Genomic DNA, 18,603 nt, shown 5'->3' on the forward strand with positions numbered 1-18,603 from the left:
CCAGTGTTTCCTTAGGAAATCATCCCAAAAGTCTCTCCCTTTCTATTCCTTTTACTTTACTTGCTTGAGAGAAGAATTAAGAGAGAATATTAGTTTCTCCTCTAAGAGAGAAGGTTAGTTTCTCCTTTAAGGTTCTCCTTGTATTAGTTTTTCTTATTTCCAAGAGAGAGGTTATCATTGTTTTCTCCTTGGGATTAGAGAGAATGATATGTAATTGTTTTTTCTTGAATAAATTATATTCGTTGCCTATTATCTATTTTTGTTCCTTTATTTTCATCTTGTATATTAGTTGTGAGTACTTGTGCTGGTACTCTGATACCCAACATACTTCTTCTCAGCTTCAAGCCTTTCTTGCTCTGAAGTAAGATTACCTTTAACAGCTTATTATCTGTAACATCTAATGCTTAAAATCTTTGTTAGCCTTTCTCACGATAATCCATCATGTTATCACAACCATGCTCAGATGTAAGAACTATTGAGCAAAATATTCTGTTTTACTTTTTGTAGATTTTTCAGTTTTTACCTACTTTGCAATAGTGATTGAAATCACAGTTTAATATACATTATGCTTTTGTTGACTGTCTACTAAATCACTTCAAAACACCATTTTTTCTTCTTGATAGTCTTCTATAAGCAGCTATGTTTATGCTAGCCCATCCTCAACTACATGAATTGATTAATTATGTTGCTACAATTTATTCCAGATCTGGAAGGCCAGAGAATGTCTTAATCTATATCCAAGTAGTGGAAATGTAAAGGCAGAGGCAGATATTATTGATGCACTTACTGCTAAACTTCCAAACCTTGGAGTGAATATTCTGCCCATGCAATTCAGGCAAATAAAAGATCCTATGGAAATTATAAAAATGGCAATCACAAATCAAAGTGGAGCATATTTTCATGTTGATGAACTTATTGAGGTTGCCAGACTTCTTGGCTTGAGGTCCGCTGATGACATATCAACTGTTGAGGAAGCTATTGCTCGAGAAGCTGCAGTTTCTGGTGATTTACAGCTGGCATTTGATCTTCGTCTTGGTTTGGCCAGAAAAGGACATGGTACCATATGGGATTTATGTGCTGCAATTGCAAGAGGCCCTGCCCTTGATAATATGGATGTGGATTCTCGAAAGCAGCTATTCGGGTTTGCTTTAAGCCACTATGATGAGGAATCTATTGGTGAGCTTCTCCACGCATGGAAGGATCTAGATATGCAGGGCCAGTGTGAAATATTGATGACATCAACAGAGACAAATCCTTCCAAATTTTCAGTAAAAGGCTCATCTTTAAACTCCCTTCCAAATCAAAGTTTTCAAAATTTACTAGATGTTAATGGTTGTTTTCAGGAGTTTGATGGTATTGGTGCTGACAATCAAGATGTTCATCTTCAGAAAGCTAGAGACGTGCTTTCCATCGTTGCGAAAACCTTGGCTATTAGCGATCGAGTTGATTGGGCATCAATCTTGACTGAAAATGGGAAAGTTCTGTCTTTCGCTGCTTCACAGCTCCCTTGGTTGATTGAATTAAGTAAGAAAGGAGAGCATCAGAGGAAACTCAGTACTGGAAAACAATATCTAAATATCAGAACACAAGCTGTGGTAACCATTTTGTGCTGGTTGGCAAGAAATGGATTTGCCCCAAGAGACAATCTGATTGCCTCTCTAGCAGAATCAATTATGGAGCCACCAGTCACCGAAGAGGAAGATATAATGGGTTGCTCCTATCTTTTGAATCTTGTGGATGCCTTCAATGGGGTAGAAATTATAGAAGAACAACTCAAAATAAGAAAAGACTATACTCAAAATTATAGACGTTGCCATTGAGTGAACCTTGTCTGGATGAACAACTAAGACAAAGGATGAGTAATGATTCTCACTGTTGGGTCCTATTCGATCAAGTAGTTGACGACAACGAATGGTGAATGATTGTCCTGAAGGGGTTTATACTCACACGCACTCTGCTTCTGCAGTTCCCTCCGCTTCTCTTTTTATTTTCGTGTGCTTTAGTTGGGCTAGATTAGTGTGTTGACAAACCCATTTGCTTATTTTTGGGCCTTTTAAATACATTGCTTTACAGGCCCAAACGAAGCCCATTAGGATTAATGTTATGATATATTTGAGGAGTCACGTCCGATTTCTTTTTAGTGTTGGAAGTTGTCGAAACCCTTCCCAAACCCTATGTATCTCTACTCGCTTTCTCCAGAATTTCAAATTGGTAGGTTTGTTTGTACGGCGTAACGTGAGCTTATGATTATGTTGTGTAGGTGAGTAATCGGTGTTTGTTAATACAATGGTTGCTTCCCGTATTAACAAAAGCCTGAATCTTGCGTTGTTTTAATTAATATTTTTATGCATTGTAATTTATGTACTAGAAAGTAATATGACTTACATGAAGTGCGTTTGACTAGATAGAATCAATTAAAGATGATGTTGTTGACATATCACTATGCTTACGCCTTAGGAGATTGGAAGTGTCATTCTTGGAGCAATATTCAGAGAACTTGTACAATTTTTCTTTAATCTTCTTTAACTTTGCTTCCCACGTTAGAAGATCTATCTTCTCATAGTAATAGCCCAATGTTTCCAACTTCATCCTTGGGTCTAAAATTGCCCTAAATGCAAGGATAGTACTATATTCATCCCAGTATTTATCAAACTTTACCAAACTTTACCAACATCCTTTCGGCCATATCTCTGATAACTTCATCTTCATCTTTTAAGCTTTCTAGTAAACGGGTTTGGATGTTCCACACTTGTAAAAAGTACAAGTTTGATGTAGGGTAGCTTGTGGCAAAAATCATATTTGTAATCTCATAAAAGGGCAATAAGAAAACACAAATTTTTTTCACTCTTTTCCATTTCTCATCACACAGACAATACTTATAATTCTCATCAATCAAGTGCAAACTTCCAAACACACGTTTATGCTCTCCCTAATATGATCTAATGAATCACCAAGAGCTTTTAGTTCTTCTTGCACAATCAAGTTAAGAATGTGTGCACAACAACGAATATGCAAAAACTCACCAATACATACTAAAGAATTTTGCAAAAGAAACTCACTTTTTAAAGTTCTTATCAAAACATAATTAGTAGATGCATTATCCAAAGTCAAAGAAAATATTCTTTTCTCAATTTCGCAATCATGCAAAAATCCATTTATTTTCTTTGACAGCTCAAAGCCAATGTGAGGTGGAGGGTAGTGGCAAAAGTTCAAAATTTTAGCGCACAATTTCCAATTTTTGTTAACATAATGTGCTATCAAAGCAATAGATCCCTCACCAATTATAGAAGTCCACAAATCGGATGTCAAACAAATCCTAATTCTGATTTTCCTGAACTCTTCCTTTAGCATGTTTTTTTCTTTCATATGTATTTACATAACATCACTCTTTATCGTATTTCTAGAAACTAAACATGCATCAGGATTCAGATAACTTATCCAAGTTCTAAGAGCTTCATACTGAACAAAGTTGAAAGTTAAACCATGTTGAATAATTAAATTGGCACACAGCTCACGGGAAACCATTAGATCTATTCTTCAAGCTTTTAACTTTCCTTGCCCATTCACTATCATTTGCCTAACATCTTCAAATTTAAGTTTACCACATCTCTCCATGTGACGCTTCAAATGAGATGTCCCATACTTTTTACTACCAATAACATATTTTTTGTTGCACCCATTACACTTTGGGTCTCTTTTCCATCATCACCAACCCCAATCATAGTAAAATATTTCCATACATCAAAAGTTCTTGACTTCTTAGTTTTCTTACTACAAGAGGATTCCCAGTTTCATAATCTTTACTTGGAGGAGTACTAGTATTAGACTCATGCTCATCCATTATATTATATCTGGTTCACTAAATCCTAGCACAAACAAAACAAATAGAATAACAAAACTCAATAAAAAAAAACACAAACAAGAACCCAAGCAACAAAGCAACCCATATAACAATACAAATTTTTACTACAATAGCTACATTTTCAGCACAAAATGGTGTGCTAAAATAGCAACACTTTTAGCACAAAACATCAACATTAGGAACTGAAAACAGCAACACAGTTAAAATGAACTATTAACGGCAGCAGCTACAAATTGAAATTGGGGGAAATTTTAAGCAACACCAGCAACTACGATTCACAGAATGGGTCCAATCCAAAGAAGGGTAAATTGCAACAACAACAACCAGACATAGACTATAACCTCCAATTATGGGAACCGAATTTTAAGATTAGGAAAATCAGAAAATCAGAAGTTTAGGTTACAAATTGAAAAAAAGGAACTTGATCGCAAATTACGAACAAACCTGTCTTTGGAGTGGTCGTGGCGGTCGGATTCGTCCACGAATCGCAGTCCGACTGTGGCTCTGCGTTCTCCGTGCACTGCGTTCTCTCGCTGCTGCACTGCCTTCGTGTTCCTGGCCAGCGACGTGGTGGATGTCACGGTGGAGGAGAAACGCGACGTGATGAATGGGTTGCACGGCCTTCGTGTTCCTAGCCAGCGACGTGGGTGGAGGAGAAATTTGCGTTCATGGAAAAAAAGTAGTGGTTCATGGAAAAAAGGTCCTAGACATCATAGAAAGTACAATAAAATGCGCATGAAAAAAACAATCGACAATAGTCCAAATTAAAAAAGAACAGTCCAAGAAACATCTTCTTCATGGTGATAGTCTATTGTTCTTCATCTCCCATGAGTCATGACCACCAAAATGGAACACCAAACCAATTCAGGAAACATGAATTCAGCCACCATTTCAAGAAATTGATTACCAAAATGTTAGCAAGCTGCCATTACACCATACCTTAATTCACCGGTGCGATGGAGACAGCAGCGTCTCAAACGGCTGTGGTGGTGGTGCGATGTGAGACGCGCGAGACGCGAGAAGCGAAACAGGTGGGGGTTGGTCACGCGGGACGCGTCGCTCCGGTGCAGTGGATCAGCGGCGTGCAGGCGGTGGAACAGCGGCGTGCGTCGTGGTGAACCAGTACAGATAAGTGATGTTGCAGCGGACAGAAGAGAAGACAACTGAATCAGTGCGTCGAGGGTGGTAGGTTTTTTTTCTAGGTTACTAAGTTAGATATGCGGGTCGCGGGCCAGTCTGCGGATTGGGGATCACTGCGGGCCGGGTTAATGCGGGATTGCTGATTTATTTTCTTAACCCATCCCGCAACTTTTTTTCGGGCCACCAGGCCGTCCCGACGGACCAGGCCATGATGCCATCCTTATGCAGAAGCAACTAACAAAAACAGCAAAAATGAGTGTTTTGTCACTATTTTGAGTGCACAGACAGAATCCGAGGAGACGAAACTTGTGAATGTTATTGTTAGATGAATAACTGTGTGAGTAGGGATGTCAAAAAAATCCGTACCCGCGGGTATCCGCGGATAAAACCCGTAACGGGTAGGAAATGGATATTAAAAATGGATACCCGCTACCCGCGGGTATGGGTATTTTTGATACCCGCATGTTAACGGGGCGGGTACGGGTATCATAGTATCCGTACCCGTGGATACCCGTACCCGCTAAACTTTACCTTATATATATATATATATATATATATATATATATATATATATATATATATATATATATATATATATATTAGTAAACAACATTATGAGTCTTCATCCAGTAATGGTGGTCAGATTCTTATCCCACAAATGAGTAAATTACTTTCATATACTGTGGAGGTATTGATGTGTCTCTAAGACTGGTTATGGACCAACATGGAAGGTAATGAAATTAACACTTTTACTTAGATATTTTAATTAAGTGATTGTTAGAAATTTTTACTAAACTTCTTATGTTTTAAGGCTCTTCTAGATTAAAATTGGAAAACATGAAACTTTATACAATGTTGCAAGAGGTGGACATTGATGAAGTTAGTAATTTTTTTAATATTTTATTCAAAAATAAACTACAATATAAATCGGTAGTGATTTTTTATTTGTTTGTTTTTCAAGAATCAATCGGAGAAAGGGGACTTGTTGATCTAAGCACTAATTATGGTTAAATATTTATTTTTTAAAATATTTTTGTAAATACCCGCGGATACCCGTGGATACCCGCGGATATGAAAAAAATAGACGGGTACCCGCATAACGGATACCCGACGGATATGGGTATGGGTACGGGGCAAATATTTATCCAGTGGGTAGGATACGGGGGAGCTACTACCCGTACCCTACCCGCCCCGTTGACATCCCTATGTGTGAGTTTATGATTACTGTGAAGTTGTCGAAAATGGAGAGGTTGCCCGTGGAAATATGTATGAAACTAGTATTTTTAGCCGTGCAACGCACGGGATATCGAATTTTAAAATTAAAAATTACAGTGTATTTATTAAATTAATTTGAAATTATAAAAATATAATTATATTTAATATAAATTTTATTTTATAAAATTCAATAATAATATTTTAATTGATTTTATAATAAAAATGTATTTAAGTTATTTATATATATTTTTAACAAAATGTATTATATATAATTATTTTAAATAATATATTAAGATTTAGATAATTAAAATTAAGAAATCAAATTTAATTTTAAATGAAATATTGAGTAAAAAATGTAGAAAAATATAATAGTTGTTTCTTTAATAATAAAAATGATAGACAATATAGAAATTGTTGAGTAGACTTAATAAAGATACAATAAACCAATTTTTCTTTTTTATTTATGCTGAGGAAAATGAGAAAATAAATCTGGTAAAACTGACAAATTTTGATGGAGAAATAAATCAAGAAATATTATTTGAATATTTGCATCTGTGAGAATGAGAGGTAAAGTACATATTACAAAGGAAAATAAGTTGCAGTTCTTTCTACCCTGATAGTAAACAAAACAATTGGTACTTTTGGGAAAACAAATAGTTTCTAATAGTGTTGCAGGGATTGCGTGGATACTTTTATGATTTCTCTTAAAATCAGTTTGTTCAATGTCAGCACCCCTTTATAATGTGTGTACTACTTATGTGTGTATAGGTTCTCATTTATATTTCGATTTTGACGTGTGAAGGTCAAGGATGCATTTGGCAACAAATCACTAGCTCTGTTCCCTGCTAAATTTCGGAAAAACGTGTGGATTAAACTAGGTCTGTCCTATTTCAAAAGCAATTCAGCAGTATGCCATGTTAATTTGTGTTATTAGTTTTTAAAAACAAAATCAATTGATTTACTGATAATAATAATAATAATCAAATGGTTGTGCTATAATTGCTGATTTTCTATCTGGACATTAGTGATAGTTTATTAACCGACCTCATGGAATGGATAGTTATAATTTGTCTCCTTTTCAAGTGTACTTAATAAGCTGTTTTTTTCTTAAACTTTTATTGCTTCATTGTTCGGGAATTCATAGAATTTTTAGCTAACAATGAATTTGTCTATATGAAGCGTAGAACTATTTATTTAGAAGCCATGTCAACTTCACCAATCTGTTTTGTTAAACAATACATCGTTATCAAACTCGAACATATTTGCAGTGTGTACTGCTAGTAACATTGTTTGAGTAAATTGCATGTTTTTGGTGTTGGCTAATGCGCCATGTGTTCTTTAAGATTTTATGTTACTCCAACCCATCTGCCAAAGAGTTTAACATTTAACCCTTCTTTCTCATGTTGCAGGGAGTTTTGTTGTTGTTGATGTAACCGGAAAGGAAAAGGCTCTTGAATCGGGTAGCAAGGTTGCATGCCTTGTTTCTCAAGTTCTTTTCTACGAACAAGTTCGAGAACTACAGAAAACTCCTGAATGGTGTGTTATTGTTTCCTGCTTTGATTTTTGTATATTCAATTGCTTTGGTTGTTCCCTTGTTGAATAGTCATATATTTACTTTTTATATCAACTTTTGGATTTTGTATGGTAGAATCTATCGGTTCTCATGCCCAAAGTATTATACTCACTCTTTCAATCATTTGTCAACACTACAAAAAAAATTGAAATTACCGACAGAATTTTACCGACGGATATACTTTTGTTGGTAAATTTAAATTATCGACGGATTTTACCAACGGATTCTTAAATTTTAACTACCGACGGAAAAATCCGTCGGTAAAAAAAATTTCATTTACCGACAGTAAATGTTTTTCATAATCAGCAAGAAAAATAATTAAGAAATATAGGTTACACAATTAAATTTTAGATTAAGATATCAAAATTTCTGATTGCGGCTTCAATAACGTAACAGTGGTCGTAATAACCAGTGTGGGGAGTAGCAGGGAAACTCAAAGAAACAGTTTTAAACCAAAACCTAATAGCTCTTCGGCCACTATAAGTTTTAAGACATGCTGTCACAGATGGATGAAATGAATGGAAAGGCAGCATAATCATATTGAGAACCCTAAACAATAAAAATACAGTGATATTATCCATGTGTACACGGTAATGTAACACAAAAACCGCCAACTAATCAAGATACAATTGGTGATTATTCTCTTGATAGCTTTATTTATTTGAACTGCAGAAAGTAAAATCACAGTGACAGGGTTTTGTCGTTGAGTTCCTTGAGAGCTTGAAAGATTCTAGAGCTTGCATAAAATATGTGAGCCCTACGGTTATAATCCATAGGGTCCTTTCCCACATCTTCACCCATAATAGCTTCCTTCTCCAAACACTCCAACATGTCCACCACCCCTTTCCCTTCTCCACATTTGTGCTTATACCTTCCCATTATTACACTCTCTCCACCTTCCTCTCTCTTCATCTCAGCTTCCAACTCTTTCTCCAACTCTCTCACCAAACTCCAACATCCACATCCCACCACAAACCTCCCACTACCCTTTTGGTGTGGCCGAAAACTAGTGCTCACACTCAATCCTGATTTCCTCTCCTTCAAAGTGAAAGGATTTTGACATGAAACCATGTGGTTGTTCTTGATGTTGCTCAAACCAAGAGAGGGGTGGTAGAGGTTGTGTCCAATGCCATGGCAACAAGAAACCTTCATTTTTTTGGCTATGGCTTTGGAGGAGAAAGAGGAGCTTCGTTTTTTATTTGTATTCAAGGTTGTGTCTGGAGAAATCGTGAAGGATTAGTTAACTAAAAATCAATAGTCCATGTTTCTGACAAAAACTGAATACACACCAACGTAGACGTTATGGGTTGATAATGTTTCAAAATCATTATATAACATTAAAAGATAAACATGAAAGCTACAAAGTGTTGTATATTTATTTCTTGAATTGCATAAAAAAATAAATTATTTTGAAAAGAAAACTAAACCGAACTATTATTTTGATTATTTTTTTTTAAATTAAATTACCAAGAACCACTAACACTAAAATAAACCATATAGTTTAACATATTTAAAAATATACTTAAAATAATACGTTTATCATTAATAGTTTAAAGAATTTAAATAGTTCGATTGATTTAAAATAGTCTAAAATACTTAGAAACTATAATGTATTTTATTTGAATAATTATACAGTTGATGAAAGTATTTTTAAAATATAAGATGGTTCTACAATAATCAAGTCAATGTTTAAAATTGTCGTCTGAATTCCAATTTCCAAGTGTGTGTGTGTGTTGTGTCTTCATCTGCCAAAATCGTCTAAACGTGTTTTGTAACCACGACTTTAATGAAAGATGATAGTGTTTGCTCCTTGCAAGCCAAAACCATTGAAATTACGCCAACAATTTCCAAAATCTCTCTATCATACAGAGAAGGTTTTTTCCTTTTACTTTCTTTTGTTAACAAATTTATCTATAACTTTCTTTTTCTTGGAATGAATGAAGATTTTATTTTCTACGATAACACTTATTATGAGTAATTTAACAACCACATATTATTATGAATAGTTTATATATAAGCATGTTAAAATTTATAGATTAGGATCGTTGATAATTTAGACTATAGTTAAATAGAGGTTTAATTCTCTTGCCAAATTAACTTCAACAATTCATTTTCCTACACTTCTTTAGCACACATCCAACTAGAAAATTCAAAAAAAAAATAATGATAAATATTGTTACAAGAAAAGAACATGGATTATCAAGATGGCGTGAAGAGATCGGATCGAATAAAACCGAGAAAAATTTATCTGCAAAATCTCAAAATGAGTAAATATATGAGAATACAAGTGAGTACTATTTATGAGAATGCGTATTTATAGGAACGTGTAGAAGGTAATTAATTAATAGTATAATTAATTGTGATTATGATTTAATAACTCGATTGATTGGAAGATTATATTTTATTTAATTTATTGTTTATATATATATATATATATATATATATATATATATATATATTATGTAATATTTGGTGACATACAATATATATATATATATTATAATTATATTTATTAGAAAGATAATATGTATATATTACATTATATTACTTTAATATTATTTTTCAGCTTAGATGAGAGGAAGCGCAACGAAGTTACAAAAACGATAACCACTGGACAGTAACACTGAAACAATAACAGGTGCTCAAACCACAAAGATATTTCAAACCTAAAATTACCACAATATATGAAAGGGAGGAAGAGACAACATGATGGACGTCCTTGGTGTAGGAGAGGAAGGAGATCCATGGAAGACACCAAAAAGAAGATGAAATGCAGCGGAAATGAAGATAAGAGCAAGAAGAGCTCTAGGCAATGGAGGTTTTTGGTGAAGATGAAGAGTAGAAGTGAAGCTATGGTATGGAAGGTGGCTAGAGGAGATGAAGGAGAAGGTTAGCCATGTGTGCTCTCAAATTAATAGAAGTGTGGAGTGATCTCAAACACTAGCATCTATTAGCAATTCAAGAGTTAAAATGTACAAATGGTCTACTTTTGGCTTTTATATGTGAGCCTAAAAGCTAGACTAATTCTTGGCCCTTAGATCAAGCTTGGAAGAGAAGCTTTAATCATCACCCTTGGATGGTGCCTTGGAGAATGAGGCATCTTCCTAGCCTTTGGATGAAGACTTGGAAAAGAAGACACTCTCTTAGCCCTTGGATGAAGGAGGCACATGGGTGGAGTGTGGACTTGGCTCCATGGGATGTGTAACATCCCTGGCTACCCCTCCTCGGGCCCCAGAGGCTGTCAGGTTACTACAGCCCGATGCACCCCAACCCCTCACCCTTCTCCGTCCATTCACACTGGGTGGGTTGTTGCCAGTGGGAATCGAACCCCCAACCTGACCTTTAACACCTCTGGCTCACCAGCAGATGCTACCAGTTGCAGTACAACTGGTAGCATCTGCTGGTGTGCCAGAGGTGTTAAAGGTCAGGTTGGGGGTTCGATTCCCACTGGCAACAACCCACCCAGTGTGAATGGACGGAGAAGGGTGAGGGGTTGGGGTGCATCGGGCTGTAGTAACCTGACATGCTCTGGGCGTAGTGCGCCAGGGGTGTTACAGGATGCATGATCCATGAGGTGTAGGAAGGAATGTTGACTTCCACTTAGTCCACCTTTCACCTTTGGTAGCTCATGGCCAAATCTCCTATTGGGCTTAGTCAAGCCCAATTTTATCAATTTAACTACACATTATTTGACTTATTATTCTAGAAAAACAAGGCCTAAACAATGACCCAATTTAAATCTAAACTATGGTCTTCCATGCATTAACTCATATTTTGTAGATTTCTTTGGCCCATGTGAATAAAGTGAAAAGCCCATGATTGACTTGATCATCTTGTGAGAGGCCCATGTGGATCTTCTTCATCATGCTTCTAGTGATTGGGCCTCGAGGTGGGCTTGCGCTTGTTGATGCATTTGAGCTTAGGCTTATTGGGATCACATCATCCCCTCCCCCTTGAAGAGGATTTGCCCTCAAATCTTGGTGTTCATCATCCATGGATCCTGCAAAAGGAATTAAATGAGATATATTGAAAGTGGAATGAACACCATACTGATAAGTAGGAGGATATCTAAAGTAGAGGACAAAAGAAGGTCTTGTTGTATTGTTGAAAGTTACTTGAAGATGAACAAGATCTACTTCACAAAAATAATTTTGTGTACTTTGAGTTGTCTCAAACCTAGTAGGCAACATTAACTCAAAGTTTGATTTTGCAAAATCTTTTGAGGTGTTTAAAACAATGGGAAGGGAAATTGGCTTGAAAAACTTAGCAAAAGTAAATATTGGTTTGAAGAAATGAGAATGATTGATGAAATGAGAAGAGTTAAAAGATTTGAGCACTCCCTTTAAAATTCCTGATTCAATGAGAATTGTGGGGTTTGGAGGTGCCTTTAGTAGCACTCCTTTGTTGAGTAGGATTTCTTCTTCCTCTTTCTCTTTCTTTTCAAGCTCTATTTTTGCTCTCTTTTCTCTCAATGCCTTGTCAGATTCTTTCCTTTCCTCTTCCTCTCTATCTCTTCTTTCCTTCTCCTCTTGCTCTTTTTGCACATGGTCTCTTTGCTTTTTAATTTCTCTTTGCTTTTCAATTTCTCTTTTCTTACTCAAGAGCAAGTCAAGTTTATCTTTAAAATCTCTTTCTTGACGAGAAAACTTCTTTAGATTTTGAATGAATGCATCTCCTCTATCAATGAAGTTTTCTAGTCGAGACTGTTGCTCTCGAGTGATCCTATATGAAGAGGGAACAAAATGTTTCCACATGCATGCTTTTAGTTCATAAAAGGTATTAATGCACGATGCTCTTCCCTTTTCCACTTGAAATTGCCTTTGATGCCACCACTCACATGCACGTCCTACAAATCTAGAAATAACATGCCTAAGAATATCATACTGACTATATCTATTAAAGAATGGTTGCACCAACTTCTCTATATCCCACATCCAATCTATGAATGATAGTGGACCTATATCCTCCCCAAAGAATGGAATGTCACTATGAAATGTATGATGCAACTCATGACTATCATGCTTAGTCAACCTAGGACTATATGTAGAATATGTACTCATGATGATTGAATGAACTTATGCACTTGGATAAAAGGGTGAAAGAAGAGGACTAGCACAAGTGTACCTCCAGGTAAGCGAGGTGAGTCTCACGGACTTCTTAAGTACCAAGGCCAATCCTTGCCAAGGTTACACTTGAAAAAGTACTCAAAGTTCACACAAATGTTCAAGTAATAAGTAGATAGAATCACATGAGGCAAAACACACAACAAGCACAAACAAGACTCAAAGAAAAGAAAAGACTAACACTAAAAACGGACCCCTAAATGGCAAAAATTTTAGAGACTTTGGTCTCACAAATTAAAACCACTAAGCGTCTAATCTATGCGGCCTAAAAACAAGGTGAGAAAGCACTTAGAACTTTCAACACACTCACTTACTAAAACGTTGCACTATAATATGAAAAAGGTTCTACTTAAGAGATGGGATTGAACACCTTTGGTTCCCCAAGACACCTAAGTAGGCCATGGATACAATTGAGAACTGGAAAGCAAATTTGGTTCACTAATTTGGTACTCAAAATGAAGCAACCTCAAGCCACTTAATATCTCAAATTTTGATGCTCAAAAGATGCAATTTCACAATCAAGGAGGCTTCAAATTGGTACCAAATAAGATGTGCCAAAAAGAAGTACAAAGTACAATGAAATAAAGCCAAAAAAATAAGAAACAATGCAACTCCAAATGTGCTGCCAAAGTGCTGCCAATTTGCACAAAATCAAGAGCCATGAGCTTGGCTTGTAGCCTCCTTTTGATTTGAACAAAGACCACCACCAAGTAAGGCACTTGTAAGCACTTTAAGCCACCAAAATGAAGTGCAAAACAACAACTATAGCCTTGGTTTTAAGGCCAAAACAGCCACCAAACCTGCACCAAAAAACAAAACAGCAAGAAAACTATACCAAGCAATGGAGTTAGCACACACACTCTCAAATGAATAGGTCCAAAACTCTCAATAGGTGAGGAAAAGGATAAGCACACAAGCTAAAATTCTACTTCAATATCCACCACCTAAGATGCTACCAAATCATAGAAACCATTCTAAACTTCATAGCATCATCAATCACAACCAATAACCAAGAGTCAAGTATATGAACCCAAACAAAGGAGAAAGCAAGAAAAGCTAATTAGAAATGTTAAACCAAAAGAGAATTGAAATGAAACATGACTAGAAGGAGATTCAAGAAGTGACAAGCAAGAAACTAAAGGCTGGAAAGAAAGGCAAGCACTACAAAAAGGAACCTAGAAATGCACTAGAATAGATGAAAAAGAAAACTGAAAATAGTGAAGAAAAAGTGCTCAAAAACAGCCACTGTACTCATTGCAATTTTGTGCCAAATTGAGGGAATAAATTCCACTTCTATTGAAGGCAAACTCAAGCCAATATAGAGTACACAATCAAGTAATCAATTAGAATAACAAAGAGCACTTAAAAGCACCACAAATCGCACAAAACATAAGTAAAACATAAAATTCCCGAGACCACTGCGCCAGAAAACGTGAAAATTTTCCTCAACTTCGCCGATTTTTCATTTTTTTTGTACTCAACATTTTTGAATGATTCTTTTTTTGTATGTTTCGTCTGGATGTTAGCTAAATGAGGAAAAATTCAGATTAAAATTTGGACCAGGCAGTGAGTCATGACAAATCTCAAACAGTAGGTGTGCGTGCAGTGAAATCTGGAAAAACAGACTGGAGCAGAATTGCTCACGGAAATTGTAAGATGTTCTATGAAAATTCAAGATGAATGAACTTGATTATGATCTAAAATCAAGTATGAATCATAGAAGAACATCTTAAACACTCAAAAGCACAATCCAATCGGTGAAATGGACGAAAAACAGTGAGACCATTGCCTTACACATCCACAAGCATCACTTGAAGTTCATAGCTCATTTTGTGTGATGTAGGACTTGGTTCTCATAAAGCAAGTGCAGAATTCAGCCATATGAACGAAAATTAAGATGAATTAAAGTGCTAAAACATGACTTAAGACAAAACACAATAAAAGGAACTGAAAATTGAAAGATGCACCGATTAAAATGAAGAAAAACAGCAAGGAAGAAAAGAACAAGTGCTGGAAAACGAAAATGGAACCTAAAAACAGATTTGCACCAATGAAGCAAGGAGTACTACAAGATGAATCAATGGAGATTCATGTAGCCTCAATGTCAAACGGTGGAAAGCATAAAAAACATGAAAAAAACAGCAGCAAAAGTGAAGAAAACAGTGGAGAAGAGAGACAAAACGGAATTGAAAGAGGAGACAAGTATGGACCAAGAACCTTACCCAAACCAAGAGGATGGATGCACCAAAGGCTTGGATGGCTCTAGATACCAATTGATGGACGTCCTTGGTGTAGGAGAGGAAGGAGATCCATGGAAGACACCAAAAAGAAGATGAAATGCAGCGGAAATGAAGATAAGAGCAAGAAGAGCTCTAGGCAATGGAGGTTTTTGGGGAAGATGAAGAGTAGAAGTGAAGCTATGGTATGGAAGGTGGCTAGAGGAGATGAAGGAGAAGGTTAGCCATGTGTGCTCTCAAATTAATAGAAGTGTGGAGTGATCTCAAACACTAGCATCTATTAGCAATTCAAGAGTTAAAATGTACAAATGGTCTACTTTTGGCTTTTATATGTGAGCCTAAAAGCTAGACTAATTCTTGGCCCTTAGATCAAGCTTGGAAGAGAAGCTTTAATCATCACCCTTGGATGGTGCCTTGGAGAAGGAGGCATCTTCCTAGCCTTTGGATGAAGACTTGGAAAAGAAGACACTCTCTTAGCCCTTGGATGAAGGAGGCACATGGGTGGAGTGTGGACTTGGCTCCATGGGATGCATGATCCATGAGGTGTAGGAAGGAATGTTGACTTCCACTTAGTCCACCTTTGACCTTTGGTAGCTCATGGCCAAATCTCCTATTGGGCTTAGTCAAGCCCAATTTTATCAATTTAACTACACATTATTTGACTTATTATTCTAGAAAAACAAGGCCTAAACAATGGCCCAATTTAAATCTAAACTATGGTCTTTCATGCATTAACTCATATTTTGTAGATTTCTTTGGCCCATGTGAATAAAGTGAAAAGCCCATGATTGACTTGATCATCTTGTGAGAGGCCCATGTGGATCTTCTTCATCATGCTTCTAGTGATTGGGCCTCGAGGTGGGCTTGCGCTTGTTGATGCATTTGGGTTTGAAACCACAAAGTATTTCAAACCTAAAATTACCACAATATATGAAAGGGAGGAAGAGACAACATCCTCCCCTGTTTTCAACCACTAAACCCTAAATCAAAATAACACTAATTCCTCCAGCTTCCACCATCGGAAGCACTACCCCCACCACCTCCTCTCGAGTAGCGAGACCCACCATCCTCATATCCGTGGTCCCTACTACCACCTCCATAACCACCACCTCCGTATCCGCCGCCGCCACCACCATAACCTCCACCACCACCATTACGGTTATAACCCCCTTCACGGCGGCCGCCTCCACCATAACCACCTCCTCCACCACCTCGTCCATATCCCCCTCCACCGCCACCCCCATCGTAACCTCCACCACCGCCGCTTCCATAACCCCCACCACTAAACGAGTTAAACATTTTAGGTTAAAAATAATTCCAACCCATAAAAAAAAAACCCTAGAGCTGTAAACCCCATCCCTCACGGAGACACTCGTCGAGAGGTCAGCGTGAGGGCCGCTACCGCCAGGTACGTTGGTACTGCTGGAATCGCCGCTGATAGAGGAGCCGCCGAGAGAGGCGCCGCCGTTTTGACTACCATGGCCATGAGAGGAGGAAGGAAGAATTTGAAGAGGGCTATAGAGGAAAAACATGTTACGCTTCAAGACGGGCAAAGCATCATGCAGGTGGTGTCTTTACGAGGCTCTAATATCATTGAGGTACTGCTTTACCAGTCTTAAATCTTCCAATTTTTCTTTTTTATTTATGCTGAGGAAAATGAGAAAATAAATCTGGTAAAACTGACAAATTTTGATGGAGAAATAAATCAAGGAATATTATTTGAATATTTGCATCTGTGAGAATGAGAGGTAAAGTACATATTACAAAGGAAAATAAGTTGCAGTTCTTTCTACCCTGATAGTAAACAAAACAATTGGTACTTCTGTGAAAACAAATAGTTTCTAATAGTGTTGCAGGGATTGCGTGGATACTTTTATGATTTCTCTTAAAATCAGTTTGTTCAATGTCAGCACCCCTTTATAATGTGTGTACTACTTATGTGTGTATAGGTTCTCATTTATATTTCGATTTTGACGTGTGAAGGTCAAGGATGCATTTGGCAACAAATCACTAGCTCTGTTCCCTGCTAAATTTCGAAAAAGCGTGTGGATTAAACTAGGTCTGTCCTATTTAAAAAGCAATTCAGCAGTATGCCATGTTAATTTGTGTTATTAGTTTTTAAAAACAAAATCAATTGATTTACTGATAATAATAAAAATAATCAAATGGTTGTGCTATAATTGCTGATTTTCTATCTGGACATTAGTGATAGTTTATTAACCGACCTCATGGAATGGATAGTTATAATTTGTCTCCTTTTCAAGTGTACTTAATAAGCTGTTTTTTTCTTAAACTTTTATTGCTTCATTGTTCGGGAATTCATAGAATTTTTAGCTAACAATGAATTTGTCTATATGAAGCGTAGAACTATTTATTTAGAAGCCATGTCAACTTCACCAATCTGTTTTGTTAAACAATACATCGTTATCAAACTCGAACATATTTGTAGTGTGTACTGCTAGTAACATTGTTTGAGTAAATTGCATGTTTTTGGTGTTGGCTAATGCGCCATGTGTTCTTTAAGATTTTATGTTACTCCAACCCATCTGCCAAAGAGTTTAACATTTAACCCTTCTTTCTCATGTTGCAGGGAGTTTTGTTGTTGTTGATGTAACCGGAAAGGAAAAGGCTCTTGAATCGGGTAGCAAGGTTGCATGCCTTGTTTCTCAAGTTCTTTTCTACGAACAAGTTCAAGAACTACAGAAAACTCCTGAATGGTGTGTTATTGTTTCCTGCTTTGATTTTTGTATATTCAATTGCTTTGGTTGTTCCCTTGTTGAATAGCCATATATTTACTTTTTATATCAACTTTTGGATTTTGTATGGTAGAATCTATCGGTTCTCATGCCCAAAGTATTATACTCACTCTTTCAATCATTTGTCAACATACAGGCCTGAAAGTTTTAAATCTGCAATGGTTGATGAATCAAAAGAAACTTCTGCCTCCCAACAAGAGAATGAGCTGGAGGATAGTGATGATGGACTACCTCCATTGGAAGCCAATACAAACAGACTCAGACCTTTCGAGTTGCAAGCCGATGAAGATTCAGAGTCTTGTTCAGATACAGATGATTGAATCATATAGTTAGACTCCCATGGCATATGAATTATTACACTCAAGCTAAAACGGCAATGTATGTGAAAGAATGTTCTTGTCCTATTTTTATGTGCTGATTCTATTGAAGATTTGCTTTTCAGATTTCTCAACCAAAAGAAAAGAATTGAATCTGCACCAGCTAGTCAAACTATAATAAAACTGACCAGAAACAATGTGTGAAATATAGTTTTCTCCATATGAAAATAATGGCAACCATCAATGATTTTGAAATCCGACTAATGAAGACATTAATTTAAGATTTAAATATTGAGTTGGGACCAAGACTTATTGTTGAACAGGAATTAAATTGGTATTAATAAATCATTTTAGTAATTAAAAAATAAAATAAATAGTTT

The 18,603-nt window shown here is 36.4% G+C and overlaps 3 protein-coding genes, 1 long non-coding RNA gene and 1 pseudogene across 5 annotated transcripts; 2 read left to right on the top strand and 3 right to left on the bottom strand.

The window, feature by feature from the left end:
- The first annotated feature begins 331 nt into the window (after positions 1–331).
- Positions 332–1,820, top strand: LOC146882437 (MAG2-interacting protein 2 pseudogene; annotated as a pseudogene). The gene is made up of 3 exons (XR_014984939.1): positions 332–361; positions 705–1,268; positions 1,344–1,820. The product of XR_014984939.1 is annotated as an MAG2-interacting protein 2 pseudogene (transcript).
- Positions 1,821–8,305: 6,485 nt separating this feature from the next.
- Positions 8,306–9,077, bottom strand: LOC146882438 (uncharacterized). The gene has a single exon (XM_085668005.1). It carries the CDS (start codon positions 8,940–8,942, stop codon positions 8,472–8,474), a length of 471 nt encoding a protein of 156 aa, XP_085524131.1. The 5' UTR covers positions 8,943–9,077; the 3' UTR covers positions 8,306–8,471.
- Positions 9,078–10,414: 1,337 nt separating this feature from the next.
- Positions 10,415–16,254, bottom strand: LOC146882439 (uncharacterized). Its single transcript, XR_014985028.1, has 2 exons — positions 16,063–16,254; positions 10,415–10,456 (listed from the first exon to the last, which is right to left on the bottom strand). It is a non-coding gene; the product is annotated as an uncharacterized LOC146882439 (long non-coding RNA).
- Positions 11,366–16,027, bottom strand: LOC146882440 (uncharacterized). The gene is made up of 2 exons (XM_085667798.1): positions 15,136–16,027; positions 11,366–13,742 (listed from the first exon to the last, which is right to left on the bottom strand). The coding sequence occupies exon 2, from the start codon at positions 12,848–12,850 to the stop codon at positions 11,558–11,560; it is 1,293 nt and encodes a 430-aa protein (XP_085523924.1). The 5' UTR covers positions 12,851–13,742; positions 15,136–16,027; the 3' UTR covers positions 11,366–11,557.
- Positions 16,255–16,549: 295 nt separating the features above from the next.
- LOC146882441 (uncharacterized) lies at positions 16,550–18,347 on the top strand. Its single transcript, XM_085667639.1, has 4 exons — positions 16,550–16,748; positions 17,134–17,209; positions 17,741–17,867; positions 18,043–18,347. Exons 1-4 carry the CDS (start codon positions 16,629–16,631, stop codon positions 18,224–18,226), a joined length of 507 nt encoding a protein of 168 aa, XP_085523765.1. The 5' UTR covers positions 16,550–16,628; the 3' UTR covers positions 18,227–18,347.
- Positions 18,348–18,603: the final 256 nt, after the last annotated feature.

This window comes from Vigna unguiculata, chromosome 10 (assembly GCF_037176805.1).
Source record: "Vigna unguiculata cultivar grain cowpea cultivar isolate G323 ecotype 2 chromosome 10, ASM3717680v1, whole genome shotgun sequence".
NCBI lineage: Eukaryota > Viridiplantae > Streptophyta > Magnoliopsida > Fabales > Fabaceae > Vigna > Vigna unguiculata.

What these genes read in the sequence shown, in the direction of transcription:
- LOC146882440 (XM_085667798.1), bottom strand. Translation starts at nt 12,850, where the DNA reads ATGAGTACATATTCTACATATAGTCCTAGGTTGACTAAGCATGATAGT.
- LOC146882441 (XM_085667639.1), top strand. Translation starts at nt 16,629, where the DNA reads ATGGCCATGAGAGGAGGAAGGAAGAATTTGAAGAGGGCTATAGAGGAA. An exon ending in AAGCGTGTGGATTAAACTAG is followed by an intron (nt 17,210 to 17,740) that starts GTCTGTCCTATT and finishes CTCATGTTGCAG; the next exon opens with GGAGTTTTGTTGTTGTTGAT. An exon ending in CTACAGAAAACTCCTGAATG is followed by an intron (nt 17,868 to 18,042) that starts GTGTGTTATTGT and finishes GTCAACATACAG; the next exon opens with GCCTGAAAGTTTTAAATCTG.
- LOC146882438 (XM_085668005.1), bottom strand. Translation starts at nt 8,942, where the DNA reads ATGAAGGTTTCTTGTTGCCATGGCATTGGACACAACCTCTACCACCCC.